We start from the raw sequence: 20,264 nt of genomic DNA, 5'->3' as shown, positions 1-20,264 counted from the left end.
AAACTGAACAGCTGAATGTATAGTGGGCTCAATTGCATACATGCCGTTAAAACTGAATAGCTGAATGTGTAGTGGGCTCATTTGCATACATGCTGTTAAAACTGAACAGCTGAATGTATAGTGGGCTCATTTGCATACAAGCCGTTAAAACTGAACAGCTGAATGTATAGTGGGCTCATTTGCATACATGCCGTTAAAACTGAACAGCTGAATGTGTAGTGGGCTCATTTGCATACACGCCATTAAAACTGAACAGCTGAATGTATAGTGGGCTCATTTGCATACAAGCCGTTAAAACTGAACAGCTGAATGTATAGTGGGCTCATTTGCATACACGCCGTTAAACCTGAACAGCTGAATTATAGTGGGCTCATTTGCATACACGCCGTTAAAACTGATCAGCTGAATGTATAGTGTGCTCATTTGCATACACGCCCTTAAAACTGAACAGCTGAATGTATAGTGGGCACATTTGCATACACGCTGTTAAAACTGATCAGCTGAATGTGTAGTGGGCTCATTTGCATACACACCGTTAAAACTGATCAGCTGAATGTATAGTGGGCTCATTTGCATACACACAGTTAAAACTGAACAGCTGAATGGATAGTGAGTTCATTTGAATACACCTTTCCCTGGTTTGTAGTTCGCTGTAAATCAAAAGAAGAAGAACAGTTGGGTCTTTGTGCGTCATGTGGTCGTCAGGCTCTGTGGTGATGTTTTTGGGACCCTTGTAGTTTAGTTTATGATTTGTGTGTCTCTGATTTGTCACTTCCATTTGGTTTATGGGCCTTTGTTTTGTCCGCTTCATGTGACTCGTGCATTTTGACACACGGTTTTGTTCTTTTGTAACTGGTTTTCTTCACATTCCAGGTCCAATCAGTTATTTTTTCTGATTTTGTAGATTTTCGTGAGTCTGAACGGGCAGATTGCGTTGGTTTGACTTTTACTGCGCGGAAATGCAACAGATGCTACGTTTTTGTCACAGGGAAAGACGGGGAATTAAACAGATTAAACCTTCAAATGCCTGCCAGACAATCGCAGCAGAGTTAAAAAGTTGAAAAAACGGTTTTAGTCTGACTCATAATGTGACACAACACGACTCCTGCGTCTGTCGTGCTGAAAGGGCTGGAAAGTCATATTTGAGTCATATTTTATCTACAATGTGAACCGCTTTTATGAAATCAATCTGAATTAAGCGTCAGGATATGCAGTGTGAATGTAGTTATAATTTTACGTTTCTGATACTTTTTTCATCCCAGTTTCTTTAATTATTTAACTTTATTTAAACCTTTTTCCATCTTGTTTTCTGCTTACTTCCCCAAACTCGAGATAATTTGGACCTGTTCTATAGCAATTTATCTGAATAATCGTGACTAGTTCATCATAATCATTAATCATTAAATCAAAATATCAAAATAATACATGCATAAACCACATTTCAATCATTATTTGGTTAAAAATGTATTTTAAACGTTTTAATATACAACATAAAAAACTCTTTGACTAGTCGTCTACTGAAATAATCCCTAATTTGGACGTTTGCCTTTCTTGTACCGCTCTTCGATTATGATTTAGTTATTTTGTGCTTTCATATTTTACTTTTCCTTGACGTTTCAGAAGTAGATTTCAAACAAAAGTATAAGCAATCTTTCAAACCTTTCGATGTACGTTATATTCTTGGAAGGTTTGTGAAGAAAAATGTAAAAGTTGCTCCAGGTGGCGTTTGGTCTCTTTTGAACTTCATAAACTTAAGTCTGACATTGATGGACGGAAAGATTGAAAGCGGTTTGTCTTTATATTCACGCTCACTCCTAAAAGTCTAAAAAGCACATTTACAAAGTAGAATGATATTTTGGGTCTCCCCGGCGGCCCACCCTTTTCCCCCCGTCCCGCCGCAGCCATCCATCAGCCGGGCTAATGGAGCGGGAGGCAGCGCAGCCGAGCGAGGCCCGAACCGAGGGCCCGGGATACAGCGGACGTGTGGGTGCACCTATTAGGGCTGTTTGCGAAGGGCCCCGAGTGGAATCTGGAGAGAGGAGAGCCGTATTGTGCCCAAAACGTAATGTTTCCGGGACATAATGCGTCGAACATCAGCCAAACCCACTGCACGGCAAAGAGAGAGGTTAAAACATGATGTGGACGCACTCGGAAGTGAAATAAAAGCAAGAAAAGCGAGAATTGGAAGTGCTAAATGTCTTTTTGTGAATTGCTGAGATCGTATCGTACAGTTCAGGTGCAATTTGGAGTTAATTTATTAAGAAAACGCTCGTTAGCTCCTCACATAGAAGCCAGATGTTGTGATGTAAGTCTATTTTATCTTCACCGGGGGGTTTAGTTAGTTAAAAATGAAAGATTTATTACATTTAATTTTGACTGTGACGCTGATGTTTAATGTTAGTTTTCTTAAAGTTCACCGTATTTTGAGTCAGAATCAGTTTTATTGTCATTGTCACGTGTTAAAGTGCAACATAAAACAAATGTATAATAAAAATTGTATTTTTTTTAGAATAGATTGTGCTAAAATAATGTAAAATAAGGGATTACAAAATAAAAGTGATTTAAATTGAGGGCAAAACAGTAGTAATAGCTCTATTTCTTCTGCTGGTCGGTTACATGTCTGTCACTAAATTAATTTCCTTTGTGGATGAATAAAAATAAAGTTTTGGTGATGTCGTTGGCACAGATTGGTAGCCATGTCTCCGTCAGTGTGCCCTGGGGCAGCTACAGCTTACCAGCACCAGAAGGAACGCAAAGAGTGAATGAATGATGCAATATATAGCACCTTAAGTACAAAGAAAGGCTTCGTTTTAATCAAATTGTGTCGACTAGGGCCCTTTTTACAGTTTCTATAAAGATGCAAATGAGATGAAAAGTATTTAAGTATAAAAAGTATGAAGAAGTGTAAGACGAAATGGACCTGCTCTATTTACAGAGGCGGGGACAAACTCGGCGTGTTAATGGGAAAATGGAGACTCGAGAGAGAGAGAGAAACGGGGAAACACCGAGGAAATAAAGCTCATTTTGTGTTTCTCTAATTAAAGTGTTTGAAAGGCTGCGACTGCTGGTGCTGGTGGAGTGAGTCTGAGCTGGAACAACAATTGCTTTACAAATTAAGAACTTTGTTGCTGACTTCACAATGAATAAAGTAGTGCAACTAATTAGCGATAGCCACAATGGAAACAGCTGTAATTTGAAGATATTGAGGAGGTTTTCTGGTCAAACTCGCCCGGACTCGATGGTTTGAGCCCAGATTGACGCGTTCTGCATGTTTCTGAATAGAATTAGTGGCAGAATTATAAAGGAATCATACGTGTTGGATTGGATTTTTATGTTTTCCTATTGGAGAATTGTCTCGTGAACCAAACGCCAAGTTACAGGTCTTCATTGTTGGGGCAGGTCTTTATTGTTGAGTTAGATCTTCATTGTTGGGCAGGTCTTCATTGTTGAGTTAGATCTTCATTGTTGGGCAGGTCTTTATTGTTGAGTTAGATCTTCATTGTTGGGGCAGGTCTTCATTGTTGGGGCAGGTCTTCATTGTTGAGTTAGATCTTCATTGTTGGGGCAGGTCTTCATTGTTGGGGCAGGTCTTCATTGTTGAGTTAGATCTTCATTGTTGGGCAGGTCTTTATTGTTGAGTTAGATCTTCATTGTTGGGGCAGGTTTTCATTGTTGAGTTAGATCTTCATTGTTGGGGCAGGTCTTCATTGTTGAGTTAGATCTTCATTGTTGGGGCAGGTCTTCATTGTTGGGGCAGGTCTTCATTGTTGAGTTAGATCTTCATTGTTGGGGCAGGTCTTCATTGTGGGGCAGGTCTTTATTGTTGAGTTAGATCTTCATTGTTGGGGCAGGTCTTCATTGTTGGGTTAGATCTTCATTGTTGGGGCAGGTCTTCATTGTTGGGTTAGATCTTCATTGTTGGGGCAGGTCTTCATTGTGGGGCAGGTCTTTATTGTTGAGTTAGATCTTCATTGTTGGGGCAGGTCTTCATTGTTGGGTTAGATCTTCATTGTTGGGGCAGGTCTTCGTTGTTGAGTTAGATCTTCATTGTTGGGGCAGGTCTTCATTGTGGGGCAGGTCTTTATTGTTGAGTTAGATCTTCATTGTTGGGGCAGGTCTTCATTGTTGGGTTAGATCTTCATTGTTGGGGCAGGTCTTCGTTGTTGAGTTAGATCTTCATTGTTGGGGCAGGTCTTCATTGTTGGGGCAGGTCTTCGTTGTTGAGTTAGATCTTCATTGTTGGGGCAGGTCTTCATTGTTGGGGCAGGTCTTCATTTTTGGGGCAGGTCTTCATTGCTGACTCTTTGGACACACAACAAACCTGTCCCAGAAGACCTCAGAACCCTTTCTCTGTCAGTTGGAACTAGCATATCTTTAATATATTTTGGTGCTTGACCATTCAAACGCCTTGTTAAACTTTAAAGTCAATCCTACTCTTAGACCTGTAAAAGGCCATTACAGTTATCCAACCTAAAAGTACCATCCTTTAGGTTTATTGTACCTTTTGTACCTTGATTGTATTTGTATTTATCTCACGTATGTGGCCCTTTTCACAGGAGCATATGTCATTCTTCTTTTAAATGTATTGTTTTTGGCCAGAACTGCTGCAGATGTATTTGAATGAATGAATGAGCAAACTAAATCTGAATGTTGGTACAAAGTCACCGTCTGAAAGTAACAAAATGTTGGTTTAAGGACAAAGCAAAGAAAAGTAATGGAAGCCTTTAAACGCTTTATGTAAATGAGCGTACGAGGCTGTGACTTGTGTTCCAATGGAAAGCTGACTCAATCACCGCCGCTCACCCGCCGCTCCGCCTCGTGCTGGGGCTGTTAGCGCGGCTGAGGCAGGTCGTAACGGCGCTGTAATCAAACCCGCTCGGCCCCACGCTGCCTCGCACTATCTCCCGATCGTCTGATGCCTCACCTGCCGCTGTCACCACGGCGACGCTGAGGCCGACTCCTCTCAGGCGCACAGCGAGGACAACACAATTAAATCAGCTGAACAACTCCAGGGCTGGTCTGGGAGTCATGTTTACTGAGGTGGGAAAAGTACAAAGAGAAAAGTGGCATTACATCATCGTCAGGTTTATTACAAAATATATACAGTAAAAAAACATTACTCAGCATAATTAAGAACACACACTGTCCTTAGTTTATACTGGGCCCATGGGATTAGACATGATATTAATAAAATCATTTTTACATTACTGCTACCTATGTGTAAATACATACATAGATACACACTTACACATTTGGACCTCTTCCTGTTCCTTTGAATCAGAATGTTACATCTTGTCTTAAATGGAAGTAGTTAAACACATCACGTTTATGCATAAAGCTTAACAAACAGCTCCTTTAAACATGGACAGAGATGAGGAGGATGTTTGTGTCCAGCTTGTTCTAAACCTGTGGCCTTTACATGCTACATGCTACATGCTATTCTAACACTAAAACACTTTTGGCCCTTCAGCACAGACTTCCCCCTTGTCTGTGGACTTTAGAGGGTGTAGATATAGGAATGAGCTGACAGAGTCTGTCATGTGGTCTAAAATGACATCATACAGGTTTTATGAAATCAGTGAGTTTCAGAAGCTTAAGTTTATAGAAGAGAGGATCAGAGGGACAGTTAAACCCGGCCAAAGGTGTTATTGTTAGATTTCTTTTGTAATCTTTGTAGCTTTCCCAGATAACTTGGATCGGCCTTACATTACAGTAGTTTAGGGGTTTAGGAGTTAAAAGAGCTTCTACTAATAAGTCAACATATTTTGATTGTGTGTTTGTTGATGTTGATTTCAGAAACTCAGTGTTTTTACTTCTTCTATTTGAACAAAATCCAGTGAATTTAGTTTTGTTTGTATTTAACCATAATTTATTGCATTTGAACCAAACATCTACTTTCCCCAAATCACTAATTACAAGGTCCTGAAGATACGGCAGATGTTTATGAGATGGAATATAAGTTTGTATCATCAAGAAAGATTATGAAAAATATCATAGGAATTGATGAAATCATTTACATATATTATAAAAAGAAGCAGGCCCCGAATTGAGCCCTGTGGGACACCATATTTAATGGTTTTCTGAAAAGATTAAACTATTATTAATGTGAACATATTTCATTCAAATAGCTTCTAAACACATTAAGTGCAGAACCTCTCACATCATAATACTGCAATTTGTCTTGAAGAATGTTACAATCAGTGGCATCAAACGCCTCTGAGAAGTCGAGGAAAACCCCACACTCGCCTTCATCAAATGTGTTGTTGATTATTTCTAAAGATGCAGGATTGGCACTTGAAACCATATTGTGATGGCCTATAGTATATTATATTTATGTAGGTATTCACTGAATCTTCTGTGAGACAGAGATAGAGAAACAAAAATGACAAAACACAGAACAAAAGGAAACACAACAAATAAGCATCATTTCAGACCGACTTCAGGGTGTCACATGATTTAAGTTTACAGTTAATGGTTTACTCAGTTTCTTTGTGTTTTAAGTCATTCAAATTTGTAACTTTTTAGGATCTAATAGTTTATGGCGCTGGTTTGTGTTTGTGAGCAGGTAAAGCCGTCCATCCTGCTTTGAGTTTGTCCTGAAACTTTTCGCGCTGTTGTTGTCAGACTCTCCAGAAAGTACATTTTTGGTGTCGTTCCTTTCAGTTGTTTCTTCACCCTGTAAACTTTGTCCCTGATAGCATAACTGGCATAACTCGATGACCGTTCCCCTCGATTTGGTCCAGTTTGTTGGTTTTGTGTCCGAGGCGATGGGTCACCAGGCTGCACCGCTCTGTCGAGATTGTTCTTCTCACAACAACTTTGTTCATCTACAATGGACAAAGACCCCGTGTGTCCAGAACTGTGAGACTGTGGTCAGGGAGGGACCAGTGAACTTACAGAAATCACTCCAGACTGAGCTGTTTGATTCAGCCCGTTAGCAGCTAATGCTAATGATAGGGTACACATTACTGCCTGGCTATGCTAATAAACGTTAGCCTAGCCTTCAACCGTCAACCCTTTTTAATTTTCATTCATTTTCAGTATTATTTCAGTGTTTCTCATGACCCATGGATACAGTAATAAATAGTAGAATTAAGTGTCAAAAACCTGGTTCAGAGGAAAATAAATGTCATTCACGTTATATAATGTGATCATGACATAATAACAGATGAAAACGTTGAACCGCGTCGTTATTTGTTGGTGATTTGCTCCACAAACGTGCTCCATTAAACTCGTGTCCTTTCAACCGACTCATGTCTTTGGGGTTGAAAAATGGCGCCGCTCACTGAAGCTATTATGAGGAAATACTATGACTTTTGTTTGTGCCGGCAGAGCAGACGCTGTACTTTGTGTCAAGTTTTGTTTCTCGTGGACAGGGCCAGTAATTACGGAGATATGAACCTTAAACCAGGTCGACAAGTCTGCAATCTGACACTTTAACAGCCAATTACACCAGATTCTGACCTGTTTATAACTACAAACCTGGCGTAACAATGCAAAGGACAAAAGGTTGAGCAAACTAAACCTAAACTAAAAGCTAAATTAAACAAAAAACACGCAAAAAACGCATTTGTATTTGACTTGCAAAATGGCGTGTCTTCGTTGTGCTGGCAGGTTTTCACAGTTTATGAATCTAGATTAAGTCATGAGCGCGTCTCCGTTCCATGCTAATGATGTCGTAAAGTCAGTTAAAGAGTTTACAGCTCAAATGAGGCTAATGAACCTGACACTCATCAAGGCCAACGAGACCAACAGTGACACTGAGCCAACTGAACCGAACAAAATGTACTTTTACTGTGGGTAAATATTCAAAAAGGAATGATGATTGTTGTTGATTGTAAAATCCTAATCACAAAAGCTCTAAAAATGAGTCTTGTAGTTTAGTCCTTGTGTTGGTTTTGTTGGGATGAACAATTTAAGGAAAAACTTAACTGTTTTTATTTGCAGGTTGATTCAGTATTCTGCAAAAATCCTTCACCCCTTTTCTATTCCAGATTTACAAACAGACAATTAAATGTGCAATCAATCAATCAATCGATCAATCAATCAATTCACTGAACAGTTAAATGCAATAATCCCACAAATCCAAATCAAAGGTGTTAGTGCCGCTTCACAGGACTGGTCAGGTCGGGTCAGCAGATCCAGTGTCAGGGCATTTTGAGGTGAGTAACAAACCACAGGACAAAAGTCAGCAAGAAAACAACAGGAAAACTTTCTTTAAGCCTCTTACTTTGCCCTGTTTTGGTCGGTGATGATGTAAACAGTCGCATTTTGGCCGAGCGCGCATACGGGAAAATCAAACCGCTGAAATCACGCTCTCCAACAGTCCTTCACTAGCAAGGACCACGCCACAACTATGGAATATAAAAGAAAAGAATGTTTCTTGATAATAACGACAATGGATCGACGATGGAGATCGACGATGGAGATCGACGGTGGAGCGACGATGGAGCGGCGATGGATCGACGATGGCGCAGCGATGGAGAGACGAGAGTTGGCTGGGTAGAGACTCAGGATGGGGGCTCTGTCTCGGGTAATCAGCCCCGCCCACGACCACGGGATTGAAATGTATTTGGTTTTCTTTCCAGACCTGGAGGACTTGGACCCGGAGCTGGCCGCCGTGGCGTCTCAGGGCTTCAGCGGCTGTCTGTCCGGCGTCCGCTTCAACTCCCTCACCCCGCTGAAGACCGCCCTGCTGACCTCTGACCCCGCCGTCACCGTCAGAGGCCCGTTGGTCCGTTCCGACTGTGCCTCCGCCTCCTCGGCCAATCCCTATGCAGCAGAGACCACGCACTCCTTATCAGGTAACGGATTGTACCAAGTCTGCGTACTTATTTTGGGTCATGAAAGAAGTGATTTTTAGCCATTTGTCAGGTTTGTTTCACAATAATCGAACCAGTAATGACTGAAATACAGGCTGTTGATAGTTAAATCATGTGTTAAAGCCGTTAATAATGTTAAATTTACAACTGAAATAAGCTAATTAGCCCTCGTTCAGCGGCGACACACAATGTTTAACAAGTTACTTATTTTTTGGGTCTGGTTTCGCTTGGTTTGTGCTTTTTTATTCTTGCTGCGCTCTAAAAATCTGGCATCATTGGTTCATTTACTCGGAATGATGAGAAAGGAGGAGAAAGGAGGACCGTTGCCGTGGAGATTAACAATTGATTTGCTTTTTCTTTCCTTATTAAGAGGTGTTTAGCAGGCGATTAACGATTCAAACAAAAACGTTGACGCCCCTGAACAGTGATATTGATTGATCAGTGATATTACTGAACAGTAATATTAGTAATATTATCAGTATTATTGACACCCTGTTTCACAAACGTTCAGTATTATTGTCACCCTGTTTCACAAACGTTCAGTATTATTAACACAGTGACCGCACAATCCTTATAATCCTTCCTTTTCTCTCCTTCACCTTGTCTTATCTCACCATTCTTCCTTCTGAACGATAAAGTGGCATAAACAAACACATGTACACTTTCTTTTTTGTGTTTACACTGAATTTAAATTACTTCCAAGATTCTCACACTCATTTTCCGTCCTCACAAATAGATTGTCCGACCGCTGCACCAAGGTTTATCCAAACACTATTGAATGCCCCTCACTCTTTTGTGTGACTGAAAGAGACGCGCTTTTTCAATTTCAGTAAAATAACATTGACCGCATTTGACACGTTTGAGGCTTCCATGATTTTTTGTGTGTGTTTGTGCTGAAGTTATGAAGGAACTGTGAGTGAAAACAGGAGATAACGAGGAGACCGGTTTGAGTCTGGGCCACGATAATTACTTTGGGGCACAAACTGACGGATGGACAATCACAACGACACCAAGGCGCACGGCGGACCTACAGAGAAAGACAATGTGGGACGTTGTTTTAGTTGCACAGACCCAGGAATCTAATGTTTAGTTTTGCAGGAATACCGTATTTTCCTGATAACAAGTCGCACCTTTTTTCATAGTTTTGACTGGGGTTCGACTTATACTCCAGAGCGACTTATATGTGATATTATTCGGGTTTGTTTTTTTACACTGGCAACCACAAGAGGGCGCTCTAGGCTCTAACCGACACAGAAGAAGAATCTGCACTTCCTCTACCTCTGGAGTTTGTGGAGTTGTTTAGAAGTGACACAGAGGAAGAAGAATTCAATGGATTTAGTGATTTGGGGTAATACTGATGCTTTGGTAAACTTGTTAGCATGTTCTTTATGCTATAGTTATCTGAATAACTGTTAATATGTTACGTTAACATACCAGACACTTACCACAGTTCTGTCTGTGCGTCATGTAGCTGAAGGTGTTAGCGTTAGCATACGTACAGCTATTCACCATGTTCTCTCATCTGTTATTATTTTAAACTGCATTTCAAGATGTTCTTCGTCTTTGATTTTATCAAATAAATTTCCCAAAAAAATGTTTATACTCCAGTGCAACTTTTATGTTTTTCTTCTCTATTATGCCTTTTTTGGCTCGTGCGATTTATACTCCGGAAAATACGGTAATACATAGCCAAATTACCAGTTAGCAGGCTGTACTAAAATGCATTTATCTGCGTGAATGTGGTAACGCAGAGGACAAATACAACTTAAAAGCAGAGCTCGCAGACTTGGGTTTCCTGTCTCGGCTCTTTAAGGTGAGATTTTAAAGTGATGGACAGTCTCTTGTTGTCAGGGGAACAGTCGGGCTCTTTGACAGGACTCAGATTGTTCTAGTACAGAAAAAAATGTCCTCAATGTTCAACCTATAGCAGCAGTAGACAAGCTCAGTGCCCACGGACTCATGGCCACGAGACTCAGCAGCTGCAAGATTCTAATAATGTGTGTGTTTTGGGTTCATGCGTGAAACAAGATCCTCAAAAAACCCGTCCATAGATGCTTTTAAATGGGAATAAAAGATAAGAGAACGTTTATTTGTTCTGCAATGGGGAAATGTCAAGTATGTGATCAGCAGATAAAAAAACTATCTAGTAACAATATGCAAGATAAGTAATGACACAAAATGCATACTAAAAATAGATGTTTAACTGGAATATAAAACCATATCATGAATTAAGATACTACATTGAGAATAATTAAAGGGTAATTTTTTTTTTTAAATGTTACCGGATTTTCCGGACTATAAGTCGCACCAGCCAAAAAATGCATAATAGAGAAGAAAATAACATAAGTTGCACTGGAGTATGAAATGCAGTTGCAAGTGTGAAAATAACGATAACGATCACATACAAGCATATAAGTATAAATGTAAGTATAAGTCGCACCCCGGCCAAAACTATGAAAAAAGGTGCAACTTATAGTCCGGAAAATACGGTAAAATCTGTTTAGCCACATTACAGATTTATTGTAACATCATCTATTTGGGTCAAAATGAGACCAAAAAGCTTTCTGTGCATCTAATCATAGCGCATTTTATCCTCAGCGAAGCAGGAAGTGTTCCGTTAGCATGCTAATGTTTCCTTTAGCTTTACTGTGACGGCAAAACGCGCTCTCGCTATGTACAATCAGTGACTGTGACTTCTAATAATGCACAGTAAATGGACATTAAATAGCAGTAAAGTCAATCTTTCGGGAACAGTCTCCTCAGTGAAAGGACTCAGACAGTTTGGTGGTCGAACCGGGGACCTCTTCGCCGCGAGATGACACTTGCCACTGTGCCACCGTGTCATATAGACGTGTTAACCTGCTTTCAGTCTGTTCATTACACGTGTCAGGCCTCATTAAACCTGGGCCGAGGTGCAGGAGACATTAACACAGCGCCCCCCTGAGGACCGCGGCTGTCGCTCTGAGTGATTGCACCGCGGCACTCATTTCTCACGCCGCACACGCCGCTTTACGCGACTCCAGACGACCACTCTTTATTCTGCTCTTTTTATTTCTGCTGTACATAATCACGGCGTGTGCGAGGGGCCGGTCGATCATTCCAGTTCAGAAGTGGACGATAAATAAGAGAAAATATGTGATGAAAATGTTTGGTGCGTACACGTATCGGCAGGTGAATATGTGGGTGTCAAATGTGAAGGTGCTGCATCGAAACAAGGAAGTGAAGCTGCGCTAAACTAGGACTAGAACAGGACCAAACCAGGACTAGAACAGGACCAAACCAGGACTAGAACAGGACCAAACCAGGACTAGAACAGGACCAAACCAGGGCCAAACAAGGGCCAAACCAGGACTAGAACAGGACCAAACCAGGACCAAACCAGGACTAGAACAGGACCAAACCAGGACCAAACCAGGACTAGAACAGGACCAAACCATGGCCAAACAAGGGCCAAACCAGGACTAGAACAGGACCAAACCAGGACTCGAACAGGACCAAACCAAGGTCTAGAACAGGACCAAACCAGGACTAGAACAGGACCAAACCAGGACTAGAACAGGACCAAACCAAGGTCTAGAACAGGACCAAACCAGGACTAGAATAGGACCAAACCAGGTCAAGAACAGGACCAAACCAGGTCAAGAACACGACCAAACCAGGTCAAGAACACGACCAAACCAGGTCAAGAACACGACCAAACCAGGACTAGAACAGGGCCAAACCAAGGTCTAGAACAGGACCAAACCAGGACTAGAATAGGACCAAACCAGGTCAAGAACAGGACCAAACCAGGTCAAGAACACGACCAAACCAGGACTAGAACAAGACCAAACCAGGTCAAGAACAGGACCAAACCAGGACCAAACCAGGAACAAACCAGGAAGTCTAAAGACTTGAGTAACTGTCAATATCGGTTCAAAATTTCACATCCAGTGTTTTTTGGGGTCCTAAAACATTCATCAGGACAAAACGACAGAGAAACGGATCAAACTAAGCAAAAATAAATAATTTAACTTTTGGGCCCTAAAGCCTCAATCTGTGGATAATTTAAAACTGAAATCAAACGCACTTTTCGCTTTTGCCTTGGACCTCGCAGGCCGTCTCGTGTTGTAATTATATGCTTTTACCATTGTGTTTTGTTCTCATTAGACCCTTTTCTTGTTAACTATTATAATATCTAATAAAATGATAAGTAGAAGTGGAAAGAGCGCCCAACATTTGTAATGATATAAAGCCAGTAGGTAAGTAAATAATATATCACGCAAAGATATTATTCATTCCAGCAGCATTCCAGCGACCAGCCTGTGAACGGTGAGTTTTTACTCGTATAGATTTATGGATTCTCTGGTGTGTGTCTCTGTTTGCAGACCAGCCCAGCTCAGTGGATCCTGGTCAGCCTTTGGTCAACACCATCAGAAGTGACTCGGCTCTGATCGGAGGTAACGGACTTAGAAGCCGTGATCCCAACGTGCCATAAACAGTTCATGACGGGAGTTTAGACGTTCCTAACTGGTCTGACTGCGTGCTTAACTTTTTTCCTTACCCATTTTCCATCAGACCACATCCTTTTTCTTTTCTTTCATCGTGACATTGTGAGATGACGGGTTTGAAATGTCCCGTAGTAGTCTTTTTCCGTCAAATGCTCAAAACTAAAATACTGTAGCTTGTCTCTGAAATTTAAAGCTACAATTCCGCTCTATCTACATGGGTGGAAACAAGCCTCTTAGTAACGTATTTGCCTTTCTGCTTGTTCAATATTACACTATCCCTGCCATTGCCAGCAGGGGGCAGCAATTACATTTATTTTTGTGATGCCCAAAATCACAACAGCAGTTTCCTCGAAGGGCGACAGTGAAAAAACAGATTAAAGGGCCTACTATATCATGCAAAATTCACTTTTCAGAGCTTTTAACTTTCCTACAGTGCTATTGGTGCGTCATACATGTGCCCGAAGTGTTTTTTTGATTGATTCCTGCAGTCTTTAGCTAGAGAACAGTCTCTATCCTTCCCCTCGGATGAGCAGACGGACAGGGCCTACTCACCAGCAGCACGCTTCCCTGTTTCAGCCTCCAGGAAGGACTCTGTACCTGTAACACGCCCCCCAACAAACCTGACATTGTGTTTAACTTCATTCATTAATTCATTTACGAGCTCGTCTTCTCTGCTCCTTCTCTGAGCCTCACAAAAACACTTGGTTTTAAATTTCCCACATTGGTTAAGTCATAGATGAGACAATCTCGATGCTCTATTTTGAAGTTCACACAGAATCACCAGGCTGAGCATGTGTCTATACCTTCTCGCTCGCCCCATTTCATGTCAAATAAAGCCGTCAAGTCAAAATCTTAAATAATAATACAAAGGAAAAAAAGATTCCTTCCGTACAACTGGACATTAGATGTCGGGGCAAGCTAGCTTTTCTTTAGTTCCATATGTAATTCCCTCTGCTGCCAGTAGATGGAGTTTGAACACTAATCCTGATGAGGGAACGCCTGACATGACATCATTCAAAAACATGAGATTCCAAAGTACAAGTATATTTAAAGCCCAATAACAATACACAATACGTTCCATCATTTGTTCGACACTCAGCCCTTTATAACGCACGCTTACGTTTCCAGGTGTGATCGCCGTGGTGATCTTTGTCACCGTGGCGGCGCTGGTCGTCATGGCTCGCTTCGTCTGCAGCAGGAAGGAGACGTACCGCACCCAACAGGTCAAAGCCTCTCAGTCCAAAGACGGCCACGAGTTCCCCTTCAGCAGCAGCCAGGCCGACTCCCAAACGGCCCACAACGAAAACCCCAACGAGTACTTCATTTAGCACCCGCCCGGCGCCTTCGGGTGCTCGCGGCGCCGACAGAAGGACACACGGGCGCTCAGAAGCCCAGTGCGCCGATGCAAAGTGACCTGGGCTTTGTGGATAACTTTGCACAATCCGGAACATGTCGGACAAAACACAAGATGTAAATATCGACTACTGTAAATGGTGAAATGTGTGCTGTACAAATATACTTCCATAATGGACTGAATTTATTATTACGATGTATTTTGTCATACTTTGTATTAAGGTACTTTGAGATATGCCCTATATTTTTTCCTCCCTCTGTATATTTTTTTTCAATTCTTCTTTCATTTTTGTACAGTCCAATCCCTTCATACTCAACCAAACTGATTAACAATTCAATCATCAAACAATGAGTAGAAATATAAATAAATGTAATTTCTTTGGTATTTGTTTCTATCAGGACAATGTACATGTTTGTTTAAAGGTTCCGTGAGTTTACTACTTTTGAACACTCTAGTTGTGTTTTAAAGGTGCAGTAACCTTGGCGATGGGGGTTTTCTTCACCCACTCGTCTCCACAGACATGTTCCTCAATATGGCATTAAACATATCTGACTTGCTGCTATAATGAAGGTGTTAGCATAAATGGGCTTTTTGAAAATGGGAATTGATAGCGTTTTTAAGGACACATATTACACAAAATTTACTTTATTGAACTTTTATTTGGGTTGTAACTAGAGCTGGGTTGAAAAAATCGATTTTCCGATTTTTAATCGATTCGCATATTAATGACCGATTATCGATACGCACGTCCACAGATCGATTTTTTTTTTTTTTTTTTTTTTTAATTATTATTATTATTTTTTTTTTTATTAAAATTATTTTCTACATTTCCCTCAGTGAACGTCAAGCTACCTTCAAGAAAGATAATTCAGGACTCCTGGATTATCTTTCTTGAAGGTAGATTGACCCTTAACCTTTTCATCAGTCTTCCAGCCATCAATAACTACCAATATTTGTAAGATTTGCTGTTTAATATTGATATAATACTAGTTTTAATATGTTGCTTCTCTACACAGTCATGAAGTGAAGGAAACGGTAACATTAACCCCTGGATCGGATCGAATCGAAATCGGATCGAATCGGATGGGATCGGAGAAATCGGAAAAAAACGATTTTGAAACGTAAAAATCGGAATCGAATCGATTCTTGAAATTTGAATCGAAACCCAGCTCTAGTTGTAACAGTGTTGCCTCATCAAATACTTTTTTAAAAACTTGGCGTTGTATTTTTTTTTCATTTCCGCATATTTTATTAATCCTGTTTACAAGGTTGTCTTCTCCGAGCCTCAGAAATAACTCTGTTTGTAATTTTCCCGGATTATTGCGTCACATGTAAACATAGATCTGACTTCTCCCATGCAGTTTTTATGTCCACAAACCATCACCGGTCTCATTCTGTGGTCCGGCTCTTTGGGAGCATTCACGTTGCCTGAGGGCTCCCTTTATTTGTTTTTTTCATTGTTGCTTTCCACTGCTGGAAGGTCATAGGCCGAAATACCTCATTGGAAACAGAAGTGTGTTTTGCAAAGCGTGTTTTGCAAATGTAGACAGTATTTTCAGTTAGAAAAAGTGAAATAGTAATTCCAAGGTGACCAAAAGCATGTTTAAAAGCCAAAATAATGCAGAATATGCCCCGATTCATATTGATCCTGTATCTTACCTCTTATGTGAATTTACAGATACATTATTTCCCCTTGTTAAATTGTACCTTAATACAAAGTCTTTCTCTACTTTCATTCCATGTAATGAGTGAACATTGTCTGTTCAAATACTGTTTTTGTGAATTTATAGAACATGCACTCTTTTACAGTGCAACTGCAGTGAGATGTTACAGCCGAAACTGTTCCACATGCCTTTTTACTCACGAGGACAGATTCTACAGGAGCATGACATGCACCGTCTGGACATATCATGCTTTTCCGTTTAGCTCTAGTTTTTGCTCCTTTTGACGTCTGTGTTCAAATTTCACCGACTCCAATTCTGGATGTCAGAATTCCATTTTCCTGTCTATCATCCTCATACTTAAGCACAACCTGCCCCCCATGTACACAGCTGGCCCCACATTTGCCCAACCTGTCCCACATGTTCATAACCTGTCCCACATGTGCACAACCTGCCCCCCATGTGCACAATCTGCCCCACATGTGCACAGCTGGCCCCACATGTGCACAACCTGTCCCACATGTTCATAACCTGTCCCACATGTGCACAACCTGCCCCCCATGTGCACAATCTGCCCCACATGTGCACAGCTGGCCCCACATGTTCACAACCTGCCCCACATGTTCACAACCTGCCCCACACGACTTTGCTCCTGTCAATTACACGTCTTTCTGCTTGTCATTTGTCTTGTTATTGATCTCACACAGGAGTTTGTTTTGATCCTGAGCCTCACGTGTTTCTCAGCGTGGCTCACTTCATGGTCATTTCCTGGTCACTTCCTGATCACGTCATGGTCATTTCCTGGTTTTGTTTTGACAAGCAGGTGGCAGAACCTCCATCAGAAAAGTTACACGGTGCACCTTTAAACCACAAATGTTGTTTTACAGTGCGAGTCGGCTCCTCCCACACGCACGTACATACCATGCATTTCATCTCCACGGTGATATTTCCCCTCTGTGTCTCTGTTATTAGGACTGGCATTCAGGCGCCGAGGTGATGACATTTTATTCATTCTTTATTTGCGGTTTGCCGCTTGCTCCGCGTCTGGACCGTCTCCGGGCGGTAAATCCTGTCGCGGTGCCGCCCGTAAAGCGCCGGGCATGTCAAACGCTTCATTTCTCTGACGTTTAATATGGTTTTACGCGGACGTGCTAAGCATCAGGGCTGACAGGTCGCCGGGCCGATCATGGGATTGGAAAATGGAGCCGAGTGGAGTGAGACTGACAGACGCAGTAAATGAAAGTATATGAAAGTATTTAAAGGGGGTTTCTGCAGATGGAGGTCGGTGGATCGGTGTGAAAAGCAGTAAAATGTACAATTTAAAGCAGGATTTTTTGTTCTGCACCACAAAATTACTATAGAAATGTCTAAAACTATTCAAACACAGAAGAAGAATCTGTCAATATGACTCTTGACTTACTCCACGAGAAGATTTGGTTTGCTTCTGTCAAGCTAAAGGTCTTAAAGTGACGTATGACAGGTTTTTACGATTGTCTAATTTTGACTTTATTTGGTGTGTTTATACCTGTTGTACATACAAATTATAGTTTCACACCAATCGAGTAGGTATTTGTGGAGAAAAGTTTAAAAATCTGTTGGACATGACAGGAAGTGACATCACACTAGGGACTCTCATTCCAGTCAAAGTTTATGCAGAATTTACACAAAGAAACAACATTTAAGATAAGATAAGATATTCCTTTATTGTCCCACATGGGGAAATTTCATTGGTGCAACGCAGGTAGATACAGAAGAACAGAGATTTTTGACTCTAAACATGATGTCATCAATTACAAACAGGAAGTGAAATTATGAACATAAAAATTTAGCTATTCCAGGATGACATTTATACGATTTTGACAAAAAAATTTAACATATAAATCTTAACTGCGTTTTAGTTCAATGCGTTGTCCGACCTGTAGGGGGCGCTTTAAATCTCCACCGCAAAAAAAATCTCTAAAATGTCGTTACTAATCAAAGGGTAAAACCAGAACTCCTCCCCCTCTGATGTCATCAAAAAGCGCCATTTCCCCAAAAATGTAGAGAAACTTTGCAACTTTTTATGACCGTCAGGTTTATTGCCATTATCAGTGAATAAAAACGAGATTCGCCAACTAGAAACTTTCTTTGGCGATAATATAATAGCAAAATATAAAATATATATATATATAATAATGAGGCATGAATAAAATTGGTTAAACTAAATCAGATAAAAACAAAATTATACTAAATAAAGGTATTGTCGTGTGTAATTATTTGTCAAATCATAACTATTTTATGATTGTAATGCTTACATTCTGGTTGCTATGTAACAGTTGTGGAATCACCTCTGCCTATGTCGTTATGTGTTGGCCGTGTTAAACCAGGAAGTGAGATCGTAAACGTCATTAACATTGACAAATTGGAGAAAAACAGGCAAAATGTTTGTTAAAATCTTAAATATAATCTTTTTTTTCCCCTCAAAAGTGTATTCTAATGGACTTTAAATTGTCAAATGTCACAAAAGTGTGGTGTAAAACGACATTTAACAAAGCTTCAACCGTCAAAACGACCCAAACCACCATTTTTCAAAAAAAAGTACAACATTAATTAAAGATACCATTATCATCCATGACATGATCCGTACACATATTTACTTTCCCTTGGTTTCTACTTCCTTGTCATCGTTTACAGCTCCCTCCTCGTCAAAAGGAACAAACGTATCCGTGTGTTTGCGCCGCGCACGTCTTCACAAAGCCACCGGCGGCGTGTGTAATTGGTTCATAATCGTCCGTCGAGCCTTCCGTCAACAGCAGGACCCGGAGCAGGAGTTTACCCAACGCCGCTGAGCAAAGAGCGCACTGGATTAGACCCGACACGCAAATACAGACGGCGCTGAACGTCGGCGTCGTGTCGCGGTGCAAAGTGTGCGAAGCGACTTTGGAAGGACGTCGTCTCTGCGGAGATGTAATAATAAAGCTGATTTTTGCAAAAAGCTGTGGTGTTTTGTGGTTTAAAGGGGGGAAAACAGCACGAGAAAATATATTTAGAGCTTTGGGCACTTGACAACAGTTAGATATTACGTTAAACTGAGTTAGATTGAGCTTTGAATGTGCATTTTTAGCAATTTTTTGGTTGTTTAGATGTAAAACCCTCACTTGTTGACTTTTTACAATCTGTCAATCTTCACTCGCAGGACTCGGGTTTCAGAGCAGACAGGGTTTTTCTTTGTGGAGTTTGCATGTTCTCTCCTGACTAAACCCGACTGAAAGGCTTTTTATTAGTGTGTTTCCTTCTCATTTACGCACCTAAAGTTGTGTTCAGAGTGATTCCTGCCTGTTTGACTCATCTTTATTCTGCTGCGTTCAAGACATAATTTGCTTTACCGTATTTTCCGGACTATAAGTCGGACCAGTCAAAAATGGCAATAGAGAAGAATAAAACATATATAAGTCGCATTTTTGGGGAAATGTATTTGATAAAATCCAAGACCAAGAACAGACATTTCCTCTTGAAATGCAGTTTAAAATAATAACAGATGAGAGAACATGGTGAATAGCTGTACGTATGCTAACGCTAACACCTTCAGCTACATGACGCACAGGCAGAACTGTGGTAAGTGTCTGGTATGTTAACGTAACATATGAACAGTTATTCAGATAACTATAGCATAAAGAACATGCTAACAAGTTTACCAAAGCATCAGTTTTACCCCAAATCACTAAATCCATTGAATTCTTCTTCCTCTGTGTCACTTCTAAACAACTCCACGAACTCCAGAGGTAGAGGAAGTGCAGATTCTTCTTCTGTGTCGCTTAGAGCCTAGAGCGCCCTCTTGTGGTTGTCAGTTTGAAAATAATGAATAATATCACATATAAGTCGCTCTGGAGTATAAGTCGCACCCCGGCCAAACTGTGAAAAAACGTCCGGAAAATACGGTACTTACTTTGGAGTTTGA

The 20,264-nt window shown here is 40.8% G+C and overlaps 1 protein-coding gene across 1 annotated transcript in view; it reads left to right on the top strand.

The window, feature by feature from the left end:
- Nucleotides 1-14,848, top strand: part of LOC140354390 (contactin-associated protein-like 4) — a 281,713-nt gene extending 266,865 nt beyond the window's left edge. Inside the window, exons 22-24 of the mRNA XM_072439389.1 lie at nt 8,589-8,804; nt 13,190-13,261; nt 14,441-14,848. Of these exons, the coding sequence (XP_072295490.1) occupies nt 8,589-8,804; nt 13,190-13,261; nt 14,441-14,640 (488 nt within the window). The 3' untranslated portion in view covers nt 14,641-14,848. The remainder of the gene's footprint in view (nt 1-8,588; nt 8,805-13,189; nt 13,262-14,440) is intronic.
- The last annotated feature ends 5,416 nt before the right edge of the window (nt 14,849-20,264 follow it).

The sequence above is a fragment of the Eucyclogobius newberryi genome, unplaced genomic scaffold (genome assembly GCF_026437365.1).
Source record: "Eucyclogobius newberryi isolate DKJ021-1_F unplaced genomic scaffold, fEucNew1.0.hap1 SCAF_9, whole genome shotgun sequence".
Lineage (NCBI taxonomy): Eukaryota > Metazoa > Chordata > Actinopteri > Gobiiformes > Gobiidae > Eucyclogobius > Eucyclogobius newberryi.
This window is presented reverse-complemented; position numbering and strand designations above follow the sequence as displayed.